General features: G+C 41.4%; 1 protein-coding gene and 1 pseudogene across 1 annotated transcript; both read right to left on the bottom strand.

Annotated features, from left to right (window-relative positions):
- Positions 1-788: 788 nt before the first annotated feature.
- On the bottom strand, positions 789-2,174 carry LOC121035091 (putative tripartite motif-containing protein 75). The gene has a single exon (XM_040482649.1). The coding sequence runs from the start codon at positions 2,172-2,174 to the stop codon at positions 789-791; it is 1,386 nt and encodes a 461-aa protein (XP_040338583.1).
- A 255-nt stretch (positions 2,175-2,429) lies between these two features.
- On the bottom strand, positions 2,430-18,592 carry LOC121035048 (protein FAM133B-like; annotated as a pseudogene).
- Positions 18,593-20,721: the final 2,129 nt, after the last annotated feature.

Here is a 20,721-nt window from a genome sequence, read left to right as displayed (position 1 = left end):
CAAGATGTGAGATCATGACCTGAGCCAAGTCAGATGCTTAACTGACTGAGTCACCCGGGTGCCCCCTCTTTTTCTTTTCTTTTTTTTTTATTTTAGAGACAGAATGCGAGTGGGGTTGGGCGGGGAGAGGGGAAAGAGGGAGGGAGAGAGAGAGGGAGGGAGAGGGAGAGAGAGAGACAGAGACAGAGACAGAGAGAGAGAGTGAGACTCTTAAGCAGGCTCCACAATCAGCTCAGAGCCCAACATGGGGCTCAATCCCATGATGGCCCTGGGATCATGACCTGAACCAAAATTGACAGTCCAACTGAGCCACCCAGGCGCCCCTAAGTAGCTTTAATGTGAAATAACTAATATGCCATTTGATATATTTTGGGGTGGCTTGCCCTGGCTCCTATACCACAAACACACCAAGTGAGTATCAAATGGTTTATTACTCACATAGTGAGACTCTTTGTGGAGAGCATTGTGGCTACCAATCCAAAATGGCTTGAGAGAAGGGACAAAGATGACCCGCTGGGGGTTCTTTTGGTGGTTGAGGAGAGGCACTGGGGGTAAGAGCCTCTGCAGCAGGGACTTTCTTAATTAGAACCACCTCACCAAGTCCAGTGAAGGAACATCCAGTCTGTCCTAACAGCTTATCCAGGTGCGGGGCAGGGGGTGGAGCCAGAGGGGTAAGGGTTAAAAGACATCAGCTTCAAACATCAAAAATGAACTCAGACTCTTTAATGCAAGCATTTTCCACTAACATAGGGAGAAGATGGAACAGACAGAATGATTTACAAGGTGGTTCAGGATTCATCTTTGACTAGACTTATCGTAAGCGATTTTGAAGAAGGCCCAATGGAAAAATAAGGCATAAGTTTTTCTGAAAAAAATTCACTGAATGTATATAAATGTGAATTATTACTCAAATTGTAAAACGAAATTTCTCCTAACTCATAGTCCAGAAAAATGCCAATGTGCTTGAGGTTTACTGAATCCTCTGTGCCATCTGTACTGGTCCAGAACTGGATTTGCCAGCAGCCATTGTTTGGCACTGGTGCTATAAGAGCCCTTCTGGGGAAAGACTCCTTACACACACCCAAGGACCATTCGCCTAGGCCTCTTATTTCTACCTGCCAAAAATGCCTGCCAGCATCAAATCCCTCACAACTCAGGACAGCTGGGTAAGAAGTGAATGTTTGGGGATTACGAGCACCACTCGGTTTCATCTTTTGAAACGTTGCCGTCTTCCTATCTTGCGAGATAAGAAGGTTGTGATGGGCAGTTTCGGGATCGAGGGTCAAATCGACCTGAAATGTGCTGATCATTTTCTGCAGCCCAAAATACTGTGGGGGGAGACTGCAAATCTCCTTCCTTAATTTATATGAAAAGGCTGCTGGGGTCTCTAGGTGTTCGTACATGTTGTGGATACTTTCAATGCCGGTCAGTAAATCTAGGTCTGTCTGCAAACACTTCTCGGTTATTGCACTAAGCAGACTCCTGAGTGTGGAATGGTAGTCTGACATCTGGTTTTTGCCTTCAATTACTTTTTCTTGAACATGGTTCTCTTCAGTTAATAACCTAATATGAATCGCACCCTGCTCCTTTCCCAAGAAATGCCTAAATTGTTCAAATTCAGAGTGCAGTTTGTATCTTCGGTTTTCGACCTTCCATCTCAACTGAAATAACTTTGAGACTTGCATTTTTAACCCCTTTTCGGCATCTTCAACCTGCTTCTTCAGGGGCTCAATGTAGCTTTTGAGCTTCTTCCTGTGGCGGGCCGCAGCTTGCTCAATGGGCGTCAGGGGGTGGTCCTGGTGGTCGGAGGAGGCTTTGCACTGGGGACACAGCAGCTCCAGGTCCTTCTCACAGAACAGGGCCAGGACCTGATTGTGCTTCTCACACAGGGGTCTCTCGTCCTGCAGTTTCCTCTTGCCCCTGGCGCCAGGAAGCTGCCGGACAAAACCAGTCACGTGACATAACTGCGTGTTCCTCCTGAAGTTCCTGTCGGGGCAGTGGTGGAGGCAGACAGGACAGGGGAGGATGTGCTGGAGATCTTCCCAGCACTGCTGGATGCACTGGAGACAGAAGTTGTGCCCGCAGGCAATGGTCACTGGGTCTCTCAGGTAATCCAGGCAGAGGGGGCAGCTGGCCTCTGCGTGGAGCTCAGCCAGGGAGGCTGCAAAGGCCATTGCGTGGTCAGGTGTGTGTCTGAGGAAACTCCCTTCAGAAAGGCCTGGATCTCTGGGAGCTAGAAAAGTCAGCAGCCGATGACTCTTCGGCCTTCTCTCTGTTCCTTCAAAAGCTGCCAGGAGGTGCAGGTTTCCCGGATGTGCAACACACTGTAGCCACTCGAGCCTGTTTCCGCTCCTTTCCCTTCAGCTCTGCAGCAGCTGCCAGGAGTTACAGCCCCAGATCAGTCTCTGCTTCTGGCATTTTTGTAACCTTTACTCAATGGCTGGGAATAGAAGCTTGCTACGTAATCCTCTTCTAAGGAAAGAGCCACAACTCCAGGTGGCGATGGAAATCAATGACGTGGGGACACAGTTAGCAAAATCCAGATTGAGCAAGTCTGTGGGACAATTCACCAGGTTCCTTCAAGAGAATAATGAGGAAAAAAAGAATATATATTAAAGAGATAAGGAGCACATATATCATTGGCAATGTTTTATGAGGTTTATTTCCAGTACTCGAATATATAAAAATTAAAAAAAGATAATTGTAGTTATTTGCATAACTAATAGTGGATATTCGATGATTTTAAAAAAGGGGAATAATGTGGTTTTGTTAACGAAGAGACTCTACATATACTTGAAAGAGACATAGTTTAATATTTACTTATAAACCCTATGATATCTAGGATTTGTTTGACAATAATGAGGGGTAGGGAAGAGTGGGGGGCATAATTACTGGGTGCATACATGAGATGTTGGCTGAACTGTGCCCTCCCCAATTCATGGTTAAGCCCTAACTCCCAGTACCTCAGACTGTGACCCTATTTTTTAAAATAATGTTTTCTTTTTTTAAGCTTATTTATTTATAAGTAATCTCTACACCCAACGTGGGGCTTGAACTCATGACCCTGAGATTAAGAATCACACGCTCTTCTTACTAAGCCAGGCAGGCACCCCCGTAACCCTATTTTGTGGTAATGTCTATAAAGCAACGATTAAGTTAACCATGAGGCTGGTCAGGTGAAGCCTAATACAATATGACTGGTGTCCTTACACAAGGAAGAGATACAGGTATGGGCAGGCGTACAGGAAAAGCCAGGTGAGTAGGAGGCCATCTGTAAGCCAGTGAGGCCTCAGGAGAAACTGAACCCATGCCACTTTGATCTTTAACCTCCAGCCTCTGAATTGTGACAGAACACGTTTTTGTTGTTTACGTCAACTGGCGTGTGGTATTTGGCTATGGAGCCCCAGGAAACTGACACATTGGGTTCATTATACTATTTTTCTTTTTTTTTTTTTAATTTTTTTTTTCAACGTTTTTTATTTATTTTTGGGACAGAGAGAGACAGAGCATGAACGGGGGAGGGGCAGAGAGAGAGAGGGAGACACAGAATCAGAAACAGGCTCCAGGCTCCGAGCCATCAGCCCAGCGCCCGACGCGGGGATCGAACTCACAGACCGCGAGATCGTGACCTGGCTGAAGTCGGACGCTTAACCGACTGCGCCACCCAGGCGCCCCCTTTTTTTTTTTTTTAATTTTTTTTTTCATTATACTATTTTTCGATTCTATAAGTTTAGCATGTTCTATATAAAAACATTTTTTAAAAGGCTAACCATTGTTTTCAGTGTGCACTGCCCCCTCCTAGCCAAGCCAGTCTTTCTCTTCCTTCTTTCAGCTGTAACCCTTATAACTCTCCCCTCCATCCCAAAGTGTCAGATCCCTTCAGCCTGTCTCCCAGGGAAACTTAAGAGATTCAGGCAGACTTAGAGGCGCCTGGGTGGCTCGGTCGGTTAAGTGTCCGACTTTGACTCAGGTCATGATCTCTCGATTCTTGAATTCAAGCTCAGAGCCTGTAGCCTGCTTCAGATTCTGTGTCTCCCTCTCTTTCTATCCCTCCCCTCTCCCCCCCACCCCCGCTTGCTCTCTCTCTGTCTCTCAAAAATAAATATTAAAAAACACAGGATAAAAATAGAATTCAATTTGGCAAGGTGAATATCTCATAAAAACCTGCTAATTATTTTAAGTGGCAATAATGGTATTAGACATCAGTTAAAAAAGATCTTCTAGGTGATATACAAGGAACTGTCTGCAGATGAAATCTGAAGATGCCTAGGGATTTGCCTCAAACTGATAGCACACGAGAATTGCTGGGACTATACATAGATTGGAAATTAATTTATAATTGTACACGGAGGTGTCCTGGTACATGGGAGTTCATTATAATTTTTCCTACTATTATAGGTAAGTGAACTGTTCTGTAATTAAAGCTTTTTTTCCTAAAGGCTAATCTTCCCTTTCTAACCTAGGCAACTTCTACTACCTCCTTTGAGCTTTCTCTCCATCTCAAAGCCCCCTGGTCCCTGCAGTCCTCTCCTCTGTGATCCTAATCCGCCCACATGCTCTTTCCATCCAACCACCTCAGCCCCACCCCCACCTTCCCTGGCCACACTCCTCTAACCCCACAGAAATCTCCGGATTGAGGCTGAGGGTCTCACTGCCTGGATGTTGTGAGGGTCTGATTTCACCTGTGTCATCTGGGGCTAGTTGCTTGATCCCCAACCCTTTCAGGGACACCTGAAACAAGGGTAACCATCCTCATCTTCCCTTTTTATTTATGTGTAAGTATAAATACAAACCGAGAACAACCTTTTAGATGTGTTGGTTTTAAATAATAGGAACTTGGCGTGACACAGAATTCCACTGTTTGTAACGCTCTTCCCTTAATTGGCTTGCTTCATTATAGATTTCCTGATTATTCTTAACATGGTCCTCAAAATTAGATTAATATTGGATAAAATCATGTTAAAATCCCTGGAACACCTAATAAATCTTGTGATTATCACCCAAAGAAATTCCGTATAGTTGATCACAACATAAAAAAGAAATTGGGTGTATATGTGTCCATATGAAAATATCAGCAAATACTTAATTGATCTTCAGTTAAGTAATCACACACATATATAAACACTTCACCAAAGTTCACCGGTTAAGAAAATGGAACCGCAGGGGCACCTGGGTGGCTCAGACGGTTAGGCGTCTGACTTCAGCTCAGGTCGTGATCTCATGGTCTGTGGGTTCGAGCCCAGCATCAGGCTCTGTGCTGATAGCTCAGAGCCTGGAGACTGCCTCAGATTCTGTGTCTCCCTCTTTCTGCTCCTTTCCTGCTCCCACTCTGTCTGTCTCTTCCTCTCAAAAATAAATAAACATTAAAAAAATTTCAAAAAAAAAAAAGAAGAAAATACAACCGCAACGAGCACAGCATCTGGCACACAGCAGGTGCTCAGCAGAAGCCCCTGGGACTTTCCCACACCTCCCTCAGGTGGGGTCCAGGTGAGCAGCCAATGTCGAGTCACATGCACACCCACAGCTGCCCCCTTCTGCTACTGACTCCTTCTCTGAACCCACTAAATTATCCACTCTGCCGGTTACAAAATCTCTTGTAAATGAACCCAACCGAGCCCTTCCGGACCTGTCTGAAGCCTTCCAGATCACTGCAACTCGGTCAGTTCCTGCATTCCCACCCTCAACCACTGCGGTGAGGCTCCCGCGAGGGCCACCCTAGTCCCTGGTCTGCAGCTTGCTCATCCCGGCCCTTGCTCCTGCTCTGCTTCTCCTCTCCTTCTGGTCCCTTCCCTGAGTGCCTGCTCACCTGTGGCCCAAGACACGCTTGCATGCCCACTGCAGGATCAGGTCTTTGCTCTGTGCTGGGTCGGGAGCTGTGCTGAGTTCTTAAGGCCTCAGAGGCTGCTGTAGGCTCCACCCACCCGGGACTGCAGGCTCCTCCCTTCCTGGACTAGCACTTAGTCTTGCCTGCTCTGCGTGGGAGGATGCAACATAGTCCATGTTCTCTGTTAACTGTTGTGTTAAGAATCTGACTCAGTTTAGCTTTATAATCTTGTAGGGAGTTTCCCATCCTTTGTCCGTTTGGAAAGACCCCAGGTGCAATCAACCTCGGGGAAATGACAGGCTCCTGACACTTCCCATCTTCCTCTCCGATTGCATCTTCTGGGCAAAAGCTAGATTTGATTGTCCTTTGTTCCCACCTCCTTCTACTCCTGTACTTAAACTCCCCTCTAATTCCATCAGTGATCAGGTTTCTGAATCCACTGAATGCTTTGAAAAATCCTCGTGTCGTTTCTCTCAATTAGATGCATGATTTGCTGAGCAGATGTGGCTTTTTCTTTGTCAGCCTATTCTAATATCTTCAGCCCTTTAAAGGAGGTGTTTCCAGAAACTGTCCTTTCTCTGTTTTCTAATTCACAAACTCATTCTGTAATTCTCAACCTCCACGGGCTCATAAGCAACAGACAAGCCTTCAGTAGCAACTTCTTTCTTTGTGCTCATTCAGGAGGTAGAGGCTTTTTAAGGAGTTTGATGAATCTTTCCAAATAGTCTATACATAATAAAAGCAAATATTTATATGCTTTATATGTGTTTTTGTATAGAACATTCTTCTTTGTGTATCTCCAAATGAGAGCAACCTATATATTCAATGGCTATGTTTCATCTGTTTTTGTCCTGTATGAGCACATATATTTCATTTTTAAAAAATATTTATTTAAGTAATCTCTACACCAAACATGGGGCTTGAACTCATGACCCCAAGATCAAGAGTTGCATGCTTTTCTGAGCCATCCAGGCACCCTACTTATACTTCATTTTAAAATGTGTTGGCATTAAAAAAAATTTTTTTTAATGTTTATTATTTTTGAGAGATAGAGAAACAAAGAGCAAGCAGGGGAGGGGCAGTGAGAGAGAGGGAGACACAGAATCAGAAACAGGCTCCAGGCTCTGAGCTCTCAGCACAGAACCTGACATGGGGCTCCAACCCACAGACTGCAAGATCATGACCTGAGATGAAGTCAGTAACTTAACGGACTGAGCCACCCAGGTACCCTAAAATGTGTTGGCATTTTTAAATAAAAATAAAATAAACTTTTGGGGTCACCTGGGTGGCTCAGTCAGTTGAACGTCTGGCTCTTGATTTCAGATCAGGTCATGATCCCAATGTCATAGGATCAAACCCCAAGTCAGGTTCTGCACTGAGTGTGGAGACTGCTTAAGATTCTCCCCCCCGCCCAAAAAAAACAAACCAGAAAACAAAACAAAAATAATAAATACAAAGAAAATACAAAGAAAATGTGTTGGCATTTTATTATTTTTTTAAATTTTTTATTTATTTTTGACAGAGAGAGAGAGACAGAGCATGAGCAGGGGAGGGGCAGAGAGGGAGACACAGAATCTGAAACAGGCTCCAGGCTCCAAGCTGTCAGCACAGAGCCCGACGCGGGGCTCGAACTCACGAACTGTGAGATCATGACCTGAGCCGAAGTCGGATGCTCAGCCGACTGAGCCACCCAGGCTCCCCAAATGTGTTGGCCTTTTAAAGGAAAAGCCTCAATGGGAAATATTATAAATATGATGAATGTTTTCTGAAGAACCCCTTCCCCCCAAAAAAAGAACCCCTTCCTTCCCCATTTTCCTAACATGAAAGAAGCTTGAATTTCATGCTGGGGGTTTGGGGAAGATGGTTCTTTGGAACAGTAGTCTGCATCTCCTTGATTTGCTTTGCTTTCCTTGCTTCTCGACTTATTGGCCTGTCCCGAGGTGAGCAGGACTAGCTTGGACCCTTTTACAGACTTAGCAAGCCAGCCAGGTCACAGCCAGCTGGCCTGCATCAGGGATTCCCTAGCAACTGTCAGGACAATTTGTTCCAGGGGCTTCCTCTTGGACTTGACTTCTTTGACTTGCCCCTGCACTAGGCTGCTGGGACAAGAATTCAACCAACTGTGAGCTGATGGACCCTAAAGTAGGGTTAAGTCATTCCTGCATGTACAACCAGGAACTCCCTTCCCTTCTGTACTGGCTTTTCCTCGGGAAACATAAGATGTTTGTTTGCATTTGTCCTGGGCACCCTGCTGGAGAGGGGAATCATCGTTGGAGTTTTACCCATGTTAGATTTGTTTCATAAAAGGGAGATATTTGGAAACTGGACTTTAATGATCTCTACAATATTAGTGACTCTTAGCTTTCTTCCTCCCCTTCTGTTTTCTCCAAATAGAGGGGTTTGGTTTGGGTCTCTTAGCTGGTTTAGAGAGCCATTTAGTTCAGTTGGTGAAAATCCGACTTTTGGCGAAGAATGAATACTCACAGAGGTACTCTGGGCTTCATTTTGTTTGTTGATGCAGCTTGTGGTACTTTGGACAAAACCAACCATGTTCTTTTTTTTTTTTTAATATTTATTTATTTATGGGGAGAGAACAATGGGGGAGAGGAAGACAGAGGGGAACAGAATCTGAAGGGGCTCTGTGCTGATCGGCTGACAGCAGTGAGCCCGGTGTGGGGCTCAAACTCACGAAGAGAGAGATCATGACCCGAGCTGAAGTCAAACCAACTAAGCCACCCAGGTGCCCCTAAAACCAGCTATGTTCTAATTGGAAAATGGGAAATGACTAATTAATGGATCCATAAATTGTAATGCTATCTTGCAATTAGGTTTGTTTTGTAAAAAAGAGATATTTGGAAATTGGGTCTTTAATGTCCTCTCCAAAAATATTAATGAAATAAAGGCTAGATTTGGTTTATATCTTGTTTGTGTATATGTGTCTGTAAGAGTTTTAAATGAGATATTTTCTCTATTGCTCAAAATTAATTTTGAAAGGAGCTCTATTTAATTGTTTTAAAAGCAAGTGCTTATAAAAATTGGGCATTTTAAAACTCAGAAAGACAGAAACTAACCCAAATGTTTTTCAAGTTCACATAATCTGGGATGATGTTTGGAGAACTAAAATTCAAAGGTGTTGATTTAATTAAAATAGACATGTCTTTAGAGTTATCAGCATTAAATATAAAACTTTCATTTTACCAAAGTTGATTAAATGTCAAATAAACTCATGTTATCTTTGTTGTAATTTGTCAGCAAAAATGACTTCAAATGGTGGTTAATTTTTTCTGCCTCACAAAGTTTTCATGGGTAATTATGTTTTTTCACTGTTTATTTATTTATTTTGAGAGAGAGAGCCCAAGCAGGAGCACAAATGGGGGGGGGGGGCGGGTTGCAGAGAGAGAGAGGGAAACAGAGAACCCCAAGTAGGTTCTGCACTGTCAGTGCACAACCTGACTCAAGGCTCCATCTCAGGAACCGTGAGATCATGACCTGAGCTGAAATCAAGAGTCACCTGGGTGGCTCAGTTGGTTAAGCGGCTCAGCTCATGATGTCACAGTTTGTGAGTTAGAGCCCTGAGTCTGTCTCTTTGCAGACAGCTTGGAGCCTGCTAAGGAATCTGTGTCTCCCTCGTTCTTTGCCCCGCCCCCACTTGTGTGTGTGCGCGTGTGCTCTCTCTCTCTCTCTCAAAAATAAACACTAAAAAAAAAAAAAAAAAGAGTTGGATGCTTAACCCACTGAGCCACCAAGGTTCCCCTTCATGGGTAATTGTTAAGAGCAAATATGTTAAATAAATAAAAAGGTTTATAGGTAGACTTTTTAATAGCTTCCAAAATCTTTGGTGACCTGAAACTTTGAAGTTTTGCTAGGTTAAATGGTAAATTCAGTTGAATTCATTGGATATATAAGTCTTTTCCAAATAAAATAAAATACTGAAACATTCATTCCTGAACATAGGTTTATCTGCTTTTTGGCTTCTTATTACAGAGAAACTAAAGATAAATTTAGGTCTGCTGGTGAACATGTTTTATGCTTTATTGAAAGTTATACCATGAAAAAACACATTTCTAGAAATCAAGAAATATCTCCATAAATTTTCCAGAGTTCTAAAGAATTCTGGCGTAATGGTTCAAAATTGGTTACTATTTAGTTTTCACTGGAGATTAAGGTTTTAAAAGTTAAAATTCCGTTAAATGTAATTGAGACTGTGAGAAATTATAAGGAAAGCAACTTTGTATGCAGGGAAAATAGGAGGTTTGTAAGAAAGCTATAAGAATGTGAGAATACATTTTTATTGAAGGGGCAAAAAAGTGATTTTGTCCTAAATTGAGACTGATTGTTTAGAGAGGGAAGCCTTATGACAAAATCTAATGAAAAAGAAAGCTGTAGAAAGTTTGTGAAGGAGAATCTTTGGAAAAGAATGGTATGTGTGCATGGTCAGGACTGAATAAAATTGGAGTAAATGAGTATTAACAGTACACTAGTAAGAGATTAGAATTTGGTTTTTCTCTCTGTTAAGATGACAACGTTTTCTTGGACTGTTGGTTTACTCTTAATAAGAAATTATGAACAAAGGGTGATTTTGTTTTTGTTTTTGTTTTTTTATCTACCCCAGAACAAAATGTCTATGTTTTGTCTTCATCAGGTCTTTGATTACTTAAGAAAACTAAATCTTCTCAATATTAAAGGACCTAAGTTTTGCTAACAACTAGATATCCTTCTGTAGAATCTCTTATTGCCACCTGGGCTAAATATATAATTAAACATTAAGTTTCATAATGAGCTATCATCCTACTTAGGTATGTGTTTTAATCTGATTTTTTAAAAACTTTCTCATAGTTTTTTTTTTTTTAATGTTTATTTATTTTTGAGGGAGAGAGAAAGAGACCGAGTGCAATGGGGGAGAGGCAGAGAGAGAGGGAGACAGAATCCGAAGCAGGCTCCAGGCTCTGAGCTGTCAGCACAGAGCCTGATGCAGGGCTCGAACCCACAAACTGTGAGATCATGTCCTGAGCCAAAGTAGGACATTTAACCGACCCAGGTGCCCCACTTTCTCATAGTTTTTTAATTAAATGTTTATTTATTTATTTTTCGAGAGAGAGAGCACACACACATGCACAAACAGGGGAGGGGGACAGAGAGAGAGAGAAACAGAGAGAGAATCCCAAGCAGGCTCTATGCTGTCAGCATAGAGCCCAACACAGGGCTCGATCTTGTGAACCTTGAGATCATGACTTCAGCCAAAATCTAGAGTCGGACAGTCACTTAACCAACTGAGCCACCCAAGTGCCCCTAAACTTTCTGATATTTTTAACAAACTTATGAAAAAATTCAAATTCTAAATAAAGTCTTTTTAAGCAATTAGGCTTGTTTATTTTGTATGTTAAGTTACATGGGAAGCATTGTCAAAGAAATGATGATAAATCCTCTTAGCTTATATTGTGTGGGTAAATGCCGTAACTATTCCAAAAATTATATAAAATTCCTCAAGTTTTAATGTGCCCTGATATAAGGTAATCACATGTACTCCTAATTGTTAAAATGCTGTGTGTCACAAAAATAACCAAATTTCCTTATCAACTACAATGTAATGAAATCCCATCAGATTTTTAACCATGGCCATTTTGAAGCTTTTGTCATTTACAATTATTATTTCACGCTGATACACTTACAAATGTGTTTCAGTTTTAAGGAGATTCATGAAAAAGGACTTTTGACAAACACAAGATTCTCATATCTTTAAGATCATAAAACTAAACTAAGAATTTCCAGAACTAATGGAAAAACTGCATTCAAACAGAACAAGAGGGGCACCTGGGTGGCCCAGTCAGTTGAGCATCCGACTTCGGCTCAGGTCATGATCTCCCAGTTTGTGGGTTCAAGCCCCGCGTCGGGCTCTGTGCTGACAGCTTGGAGCCTGGAGCCTGCTTTGGATTCTGTGTCTGCCTCTCACCTGTTCACACCCTCTCTCTCTCAAAAATAAATAAACATAAAAAAAATTTTTTTAAAGAAGAACACGAAAGAGTAACATTAGAACAAGAGTTAGTAACAAGAATTAGTAACAGGAACAAGAATTGAGAAAGATGATTATGGTTTTTATTACTCTTGTCTGAAACACTGACAGCTCTCTAATGTTTGCTTTTCCAGTTTAGGGAAACTGGAAAGTAAACACATTGACATGTTGATGATTTCTCCCTACCTGAACCATCCAGAATTCAGAAACTCTCAGTGAGTATTCTTTCATGGCAATTATAGTTTTTTGCTTAAGTTCAATGAAAATCTTCTCCTTGTAAAAGAACACCATTGAAAACATTGGTTAGATTACCAAGGCTTTGACTGGAATGTCATATTTGAGAGGCATGCAGAGACTCAGATATGACAAGACACCTTTAAAGAAATAAAGTTGAGTTTGGGAGCCAATAGAACCCCTCGGAAATTTTGGCTTGATACATTGCTTACAGAGCTCCCAGCAGCCTTACCAAGTGAGTAAAGAAGGTAACTCCTTGGCAAATGTAGGAATCTCAGGATATTTTGGAGACCTCTAGAAGGGAGGAGTTCACCCAAAGCTATAGGTATGGCAAGTATTTGGCTTGGCTTCTGGCCTTGGGAGGCTATTAAAAAGTTCAATCTGAAATTCCTTATTCAAATGTTCCGGCAGGGGTGTCTGGGTGGCTCAGTTGATTAAGCATCAGGCTCTTGATTTCAGCTCTGGTCTTGATCTCACAGTCGTGGGATAGGAGCCCTGTGTCTGGCTCCACAATGAATGTGGAGCCTGCTCAGAATTCTCTCTCCCTCTTCCTCTGCCCTTCCCCCAGTGGCACATGTGTGCCCACTTTTTCTCTCAAAAACAAAAAACAAAGCAAAACAAAAAAACAAAAAACATTCCAGCAAAGCAGAATGAAAAGACCTATGTGGTATTCTTGCCGCACTTATGTAAATAATTAGGCCAGGTGTGTTAAAATTAAATTTATTTTACAAATAAATTAGTCTTAATCTGGCTATCTGATAAATATGAGGGTGATTTCAGAGAGAAAAATTATGTTTCGAAAACACACCTTTGTGGATGTTAGAGGATGTTAGATTCTAGTTCTGGTTGTCTTTGAGTGTTGGTTGTTTGCCTATTAAACTGGGTTAGAACCTGAATTCTTCTTCCTACTTATCTAGCTATGACTCTCCAAATTAAGGTTTCCAATTTTCTCCCTTCTCTTGACTTGAAATCACTGAGAACTAAAACTGCTGTCTTTCCTACATCCCTGCAAACTGAAGCTGGACAATGTGAGAGAAATATCAGAGAAATTGTTGCAATAGCTCCCATCACTCTGTGGGCCACTCAGAAGGATCACCAGAGTCATTGGCACTATGAACCAGAAAAATCCATCAGATTATGTCTGCCCTGCACTCACTCCATCTGAGGATGCTTTGAGTGCAGCACCTAAAAATCCTCTTATTGGCAGCATTTAGACTCAGACACTAGATCTATAATTTGCTCCACGCTGTGTTTTTCTATTGTTTCCTTAGAAATGCCTCTTATTAATTACCCAGGTGCTTGCTGAACAAGGCAGAGTCTATACGATAGTTAAACACCACCTGCTCCACTTACGTTTTTTCCTCAGAAGAACCCATATTGACAAAATTAGACAACAGACTACTTGCATCCAACAAACCTTGGAACGTGAATCAGAATAGGAAACTGGTTCTCAAGTCCCTTTCCCTGGATTCCTAAAAGAATTTATTTGATTTTAGGGGTGCCTGAGTGGCTCAGTTGGTTAAGCATCTGATTCTTGATTTTGACTCAGGTCATGATCTCATGGTTTGGGAGTTCAAACCATCAGCACAGAGCCTGCTTGGGATTCTCTCTCTCCCTCTCTCTCTCTGCCCCTCTTCCTTGTGCTCTCTCTCTCTCTCAAAATAAATCAATAAACTTATAAAATTAATAAATGAACTTAAAAAAAGAGAATTCACTCAATTTTAGGGGGACAAATGCCTAGGGTTGCTTCTAAGACCCCAATGGCAAAAAGAGAGTTCCGGAATATTTCATAAGTCTGGTCAAATTGTTCTATTCCACAATTGCCTCTCTTTGACCCTGTCCAACAAGAAGCAGTCAGATGAGAGATGATGTCCCCTTGTCCTGATCCTACAAGATTATGGAACGGAACGTTGATGTTGGGGAATTATAACTTAGCATGACTAACTCCACGTTGCTTCTGTTTCCCTGCTACTGTGCCCTGGAGCTTAGAAACTTCTACTTGGCCTTGCACATAGACATGTTGCAGCTAAGATTTGCAAACTTCTGCTTTTCACCTGAAATATATCTCGCCCAAGGAGATAAGGGAGTACATGTAGAAATGACTATGCTATATTTAAGATTCACAGAAATGATATGACTAAATTCCTCTACAATAAGGTCAATTGACTAGAGACAAAGAACTTACACACCTTCCTCAGATATAATCAGAGGTCAGTCATCTTTTGGCTCCCTCCCCTTCCCACTTTTCCTAACATAAAAGAAGCTCAAATTTCATGCAGGAGGGAGATGGTTCTTTGGGACAATAGTCTGCCATCTCACAGGTTTGCTGGCTTTCCAGATAAAGTCACTTTCTTTGCCCCCAGCATCTTGCCTCTCGACTTATTGGCTTGTCATGTAGTGTAAGCAGAGGAAGCTTGGACTTGCATGACATAGCTACATTTTACTGACTAACCACGTTGTATGCGCTGTTTCAAGCGTTTGTCTAAAAATCTAATTGAAAAATAAATAAATAAATAAATAACTATCTAATTGAATCTCTGTAGCTAACTTCTGAAGCAGCGACTATTATTATCTTCAATATACAGAACTGAGAAATGAGCTTACAATGGGTAACTTAGGCAAAGTCCAGTATGATTGTGTTCTTATAAGAACAGGAAGAGGCATTGTAGATGCATGGGTAAATAGAAGAAGCCATGTGAAGACACAGGCATAAGCAGGCCATTGGCAAGCCAAAGAGAGAGGCCTCTGAAGCAAACGAACCCACGACACCTTGATTTGGACTCCTGGGCTCCAGAACTGGGAGAAAGTAAAGGTCTGTGGTATTTTGTTTGGCCGCCTTGATGATTAATACAGGTATCACCACTCTTTTGAATACTGCTTAGCTGAATGGTGTGAATGCTATCACACTGTAATTTTATCTTATTTTTATTTATTATTTTTAAGTAAAATAGCTATTTATTCGGCCCCTTGTCATGCCAAAATGTTTTGTGCATATACCACTATAATTAGCATGTCCTCTGTAACAGGTAAAATTGTACATCAAATTATATTTCATGTTACCTGATTATATAAAAAATGTAAAGCGAAAATGATTTATCAATTCCTTTTAACGTTACTAGTAAACAATTCAGGAGTGGAAATGAAGCACAAAATCTTAGTAAAAGATGACACAGGGAGAGGGGTGCCTGGGTGGCTCAGTCGGTTAAGTGTCTGACTTCAGCTCAGGTCATGATCTCACGGTCCATGAGTTCCAGCCCTGTGTCGGGCTCTGTGCCGACAGCTCAGAGCCTGGAACCTGTTTCAGATTCTGTGTCTCCCTCTCTCTGACCCTACCCCATTCATGATCTGTCTCTCTCTGTCTCAAAAATAAATAAACGTTAAAAATTTGTTTTTAAAAATAAAGAAAATATGACACAGGAAGAGCAATAATGTAATTCTCATTTAAATTGTCATTATTTGTTATGAATATACAAAGACAAATTTCTCAAATGTTATATTCACTAAGATTCTGGCAATAGCTTCATGTAACAAGACACAGCATCCCAGGCCTGCCACTCATCTTGTTTATGGTAAGTCTCAGCTTCAATACGAAGCTGTCTAAAGAAAAAAAAAAGTCAAAAGCCTGCTTTTTTTACATGCTAAGTATCTCGGGAAGCATGCCATTAAACACACTATGGATTTTAGGTAGCAAGAATACGGAGTTAATAAAAGCTAAACCTGGCAGCCTAAACAAAAGGCATACAGAAATAAAATAACGATCACTGGGTGCGTAAAATTTTCCTGACTGGTTAAAACTAACAGCATAAAACATGCATTTTAGAACCTTTCGCTGTCAAGTGCAAAAAGTACCAGTGTCTGTTTGCAATGATTACTCTCCAAAGCCAGAGCATAGTCAAAATTAATTCAAATGCTGTAACACATTCTAATGCTAAAAAAAATACAGTATCCGGGCGCCTGGGTGGCTCGGTCGGTTAAGCGGCCGACTTTGGCTCAGGTCATGATCTCGCGGTCCGTGAGTTTGAGCCCCGCGTCGGGCTCTGTGCTGACAGTTCAGAGCCTGGAGCCTGTTTCAGATTCTGTGTCTCCCTCTCTCTGACCCTCCCCTGTTCATGCTCTGTCTCTCTCTGTCTCAAAAATAAATAAACGTTAAAAAAAAAAATACAGTATCATTGAAGCGGAGATAAATCCCAGAGCTTTTGGGGCTTTGCCGTGCTGCAAAGGGCTGTCACTCTGGTTCATTGAAAGCAGCAAATGACAAGAGTCCAAGGATGTCTAAGGGCAAGACTGCTGTACCCACAGCTCTGACCTCCCCATGAAGCATGGCTACTGTGTCCACAAACATAGGATGTATGAAGAGAAAAGGCACGCTATTCTGCTAGCTAAAGAGAGAGATTGCGAACCACCCCTCCCCACCCTAAAAGCTCCTTCCCAGGTAAAAAAGTATTTAAGAGGAGAAAACTAAAATATGCTTATCTACAGAGTAAGGATTTTGAAACATCAGTGTAGTCCCTATTTCAAAATGTTAACTAGAGTCATCTGATCATTTCTGATTATATCTTAATGATATATCCAGATTCGATTTCTGTTGATTTATCATTAGATACCTCTAGTCAAAAATATTAACTTTATCCCCAAATATCTTAGCCAGTAGTGCAACTGCAATGTATTATCTCCCAGAGTCGTTAAGCACTGGAAAAGAAAAAAAAAAAAAACAGATGTTCAAACAGAGGCAACAGTTACGGCCCTTTCACACAATGGCATCTGAAGCATGCCATTAAACACAGTATGGATTTTAGGTAGCAACAGTCCAGGAATAATTGTAAAAACAAGAAAACTCATGCATTTTAGTAATTATGTCATAATTTTCACAGTTGAAATTTTCTTAGACATTGCACTTTGTAAGGGAATCCTGATTTTTCTTAATGTTATGGTGAGTCAGGACTTGAACTAGGAGCCTTCTTTTTCTTCTCACTGTGTTTCTTTAATGTTTATTTATTTTTGAGAGAGAGAGAGACAGAGAGCGAGAGGCAGAGGGGCAGAGAGAGAAGGAGTTACAGAATCCAAAGAAGGCTCCAGGCTCTGAGATGTCAGCACGGAGCCCGACGCGGGGCTCGAACTCACGGACTGCGAGATCATGACCTGAGCTGAAGCTGGATGCTAAACTGACTGAGCCACCCAGACGCCCCTTCTCACTGTGTGTCTTATGGTTCTTTTTCTTTTTTGTTTTTTCTTTTTCTCATTCTTCACTGCGTTTCTTCTTTTTTGCTCATACTTCTTCTTATTTATTTATTTATTTTTTTGCCGGGATATTTTATTTATTTATTTATTTATTTATTGCTGGCATATTTTATTTTATTTATTTTTAAATATAATTTATTGTCAAATTGGCTAACATATAGTGTGTACAGTGTGCTCTTGGTTTTTGGTGTAGATTCCCATGGTTTATCACTTATATACAACACCCAGTGTTCGTCCCAACAAGTGCCCTCCTCGATGTCCAGCACCCACATTACCTTCTCCCCCACCCTCCCATGCTAGTACTTCTTCAGTATGATCTGATTCTGATAAGGACTCAGATGATAAAGGTGTATCTCCAGGATACATCTTTCTTTTTCTGCTGACTCCTTTAATGTCCTTTCCTTTCTCAGTTGGATCCTTTGACTTCTTTTTTTTTGTTTAAACTATCCTTACTGTCCGATTCCGTTTCTGACATGGAGCTTTCAGAAGATTTACGGGAATGGTTCTTCTTTTTCTCTTTTTTCTTTCTCCTTGTTTTTCATCCTCATCTTTAGCATCTGAAGAACTGCTGGAAGAATCAGAGCTTGGTGAAGAAGACGACGAGTACCTGCCAGATTTCTTCTTTTCTTTTTTCTTTTTCTGTCTGTTTTTGGATGAGCTCTCACTGCCACTTAATAATTCTTCCCTGTGTTTTTCTAGTTCTTTCTTCAAGTTCTCATTCATTTTTTCTTCAAATTCAGCCAATGCCTTAGGGCCTTTCTTTTTCTTCTCTAGCTGTTCTTTTCTTTTCATTTTTTTAATATTTATTTTTGAGAAAGAGAGAGACAGAGAGAGCACACGTGCACACGCACAAATCGGGGAGAGGCAGAGAGAGAGGAAGACACAGAGTCTGAAACAGGCTCCAGGCTCTGAGCTGTCAGCACAGAACTGGATGCGGAACTTGAACTCACGAACTGTGAGATCATGACCCGAGCCGAAGTCAGATGCTTAACTGACTGAGCCACCCAGGTATCCCTCCAGCTGTTCTTTTACTTCTTCCCAGGTAGGCCTTGATCGATTCAGATAATCTTGGATTGTTGGCCCTGAAGACTGGATTGGATCCCTGATCTGGCCACTGCTATCGGGTTCATACAGGCTACCCAATTGTCCCGCTTCCCCAGGGTGCAGGACTAAACACACGGTCAGACACCGAGGGAGCCAGAGAGGCGGCCAAAGTGGGTGCCCCGCACATCCTCTGTCACACTGCAGTTTTAAATTATAATCTCCTGATTACTAATAAACTTCATTGTCTTTTTTTGTGTGTGAAGTATTAATGATTTCTCTACTCTGATATACCTTCTATAATATGCCCATTTTTATATCAGGTTTTGTCTTAGCTCCAGCTGCTATAACAAAATATCATATGCCAGATGGCTTACACATTTACTTCTCATAGTTCTGGAAGCTAGAAATCTGAGATCAGGGTGCTAACATGCTCTGGTTTTAGGGAGGGCCCTCTTCCTGGCTTGGTGATGGCCACCTTCTCACTCTCTGTGCAAATGGCCTTTCTAGGTGCAACATGTTTCCCTCCTCTTATTGGAGGACTAATCCCATTGTGAGGGCTTCACCATCATGACCTTATCTAAACCTAATTAACTTCCAAAAGCCCCACCTCCAAGTACCATTATATTCCAAGTAAGGGCTCAACATTTGAATTTTGGGGAGAAACACATGTTCAATCTATAATAGGTTTTCTTTTTCTTATAGACCAATAAAAAATTTTGAAATGTTCTAGAAATTGGGGCGCCTGGGTGGCTCAGTCAGTTGAGCGTCCGACTTCGGCTCAAGTCATGATCTCACGGTTCATGGGTTCAAGCCCCGCGTCGGGCTGTGTGCTGACAGCTCAGAGCCTGGAGCCTGCTTCGGATTCTGTGTCTCCCTCTCTCTCTGCCCTTCCCCCGCTCATGCTCTGTCTCTCTCTGTCTCAAAAATAAATAAAACATTAAAAAAATGTTCTAGAAATGAATCTTTAATCATATACACTGCTGATATCATCTTTGATTTATAGCTTCCCTGTTTAGTCTTCATACATATATTTTTTATGAAAAAAAATTAATTTGGTAGAATGTGTCCATTCTTTCCCTTAGAGATTACTTCTTCTCTTCTATTGAATACATTATTCCCAGTCAGAGTTAAAGAGATATTCGCATTCATCAGTGAAATGACTGCCCCCACCCTACCCCAGTATATTCTGGGTACATCTGACTCTGGCCAGGGCTGTTACATTGAGAAAAATGGAAAGCTTTGACTTTACTCACGTATGGCCAACACATGAGGCCAACTGTTGTTTCCATCAGGAAACAGCTACCATTGAAAAGATAGTTTATTATTTACATTTGTCAAGAGGAGAGGGCATACCACATCATGCAGAGTCATGCAGGAATTACCAGGGTTAGTCAGGAGGCAATAGAAAAAGCCTAGGCTTGAGCCTTTATTGGAGTTTTCAAGGGAATGAATGGGTGAGGCAGCTGAACAGGTTTAGGATTGGTGCCTTCGGATAGGGGTGGTTTCTCTTTGTCCAGTACCTGGGGTGATTTCAGGGGCAGTGTTCAGAGCTTCAAGAGCCCTAATAAAAGCAGGCTTGATGCTGGACTGGTCTCAGAAGTGGTTGGTTTACATATCAAAGCCAGAGTCTCAGGCAAATTGTTTGTTCTCTCTAGGGATTAAGTAACCAAAGGAGAGGCAGTCCCTTCCTGGATACACACACACACACACACACACACACACACACACACACACAACGGAATATTATCCAGTCACTAAAAAAAGATTTAGTGACATTTGTATCACATGTGACACATTTGTGACAACATGGATGAAACTTGAGAGCATTACGCTGTGTCTGAAATAAATCAGATGGAGAAAGGCAAATACCATAGGATCTCATTTACAAGTGAAATCTTCACCAAAAAAAAAAAAAAAAATCCAAACACATAGAAAACAAGATCAGACTTGTAGTTACCAGAGAGGGGGTGGCAGGGAGGGAGGAAGGTGGAGGAAGGTGGTCAAAGGTACAAACTTATAAGATACATAAGTGCTGGAGATGAAATGTGCATCCTGATGACTATAGCTGACACGGCTGTACGATATATTTGAGAGTTAAGAGAGAGTTGATGCTAAGAGCTCTCATCACAAGAAAAAAAATGTTGGTTTTTTTTTTTTTTTTTGGTGTCTATGAGATGATAGATATTAACTAAACTTACCATGGTAATCAGTTCATAATATATGTAATATATTTACATAATATATGTAAATTATGTTGAATACCTTAAACTTATATAGACTATAAATCAATTATATCTTAAAAACTGGGGGAGAATATGATTAAAATGCTGACTACTAGAGAAATTAATTATATTTTTATAAAATGAGTTCT

Source organism: Herpailurus yagouaroundi, unplaced genomic scaffold (genome assembly GCF_014898765.1).
Source record: "Herpailurus yagouaroundi ecotype Mexico unplaced genomic scaffold, PumYag 28, whole genome shotgun sequence".
NCBI classification, from domain to species: Eukaryota; Metazoa; Chordata; class Mammalia; order Carnivora; family Felidae; genus Herpailurus; species Herpailurus yagouaroundi.
This window is presented reverse-complemented; position numbering and strand designations above follow the sequence as displayed.

Bases quoted from the DNA above. Each gene is read 5' to 3' on its own strand.
- LOC121035091 (XM_040482649.1), bottom strand. From the start codon at position 2,174: ATGGCCTTTGCAGCCTCCCTGGCTGAGCTCCACGCAGAGGCCAGCTGC.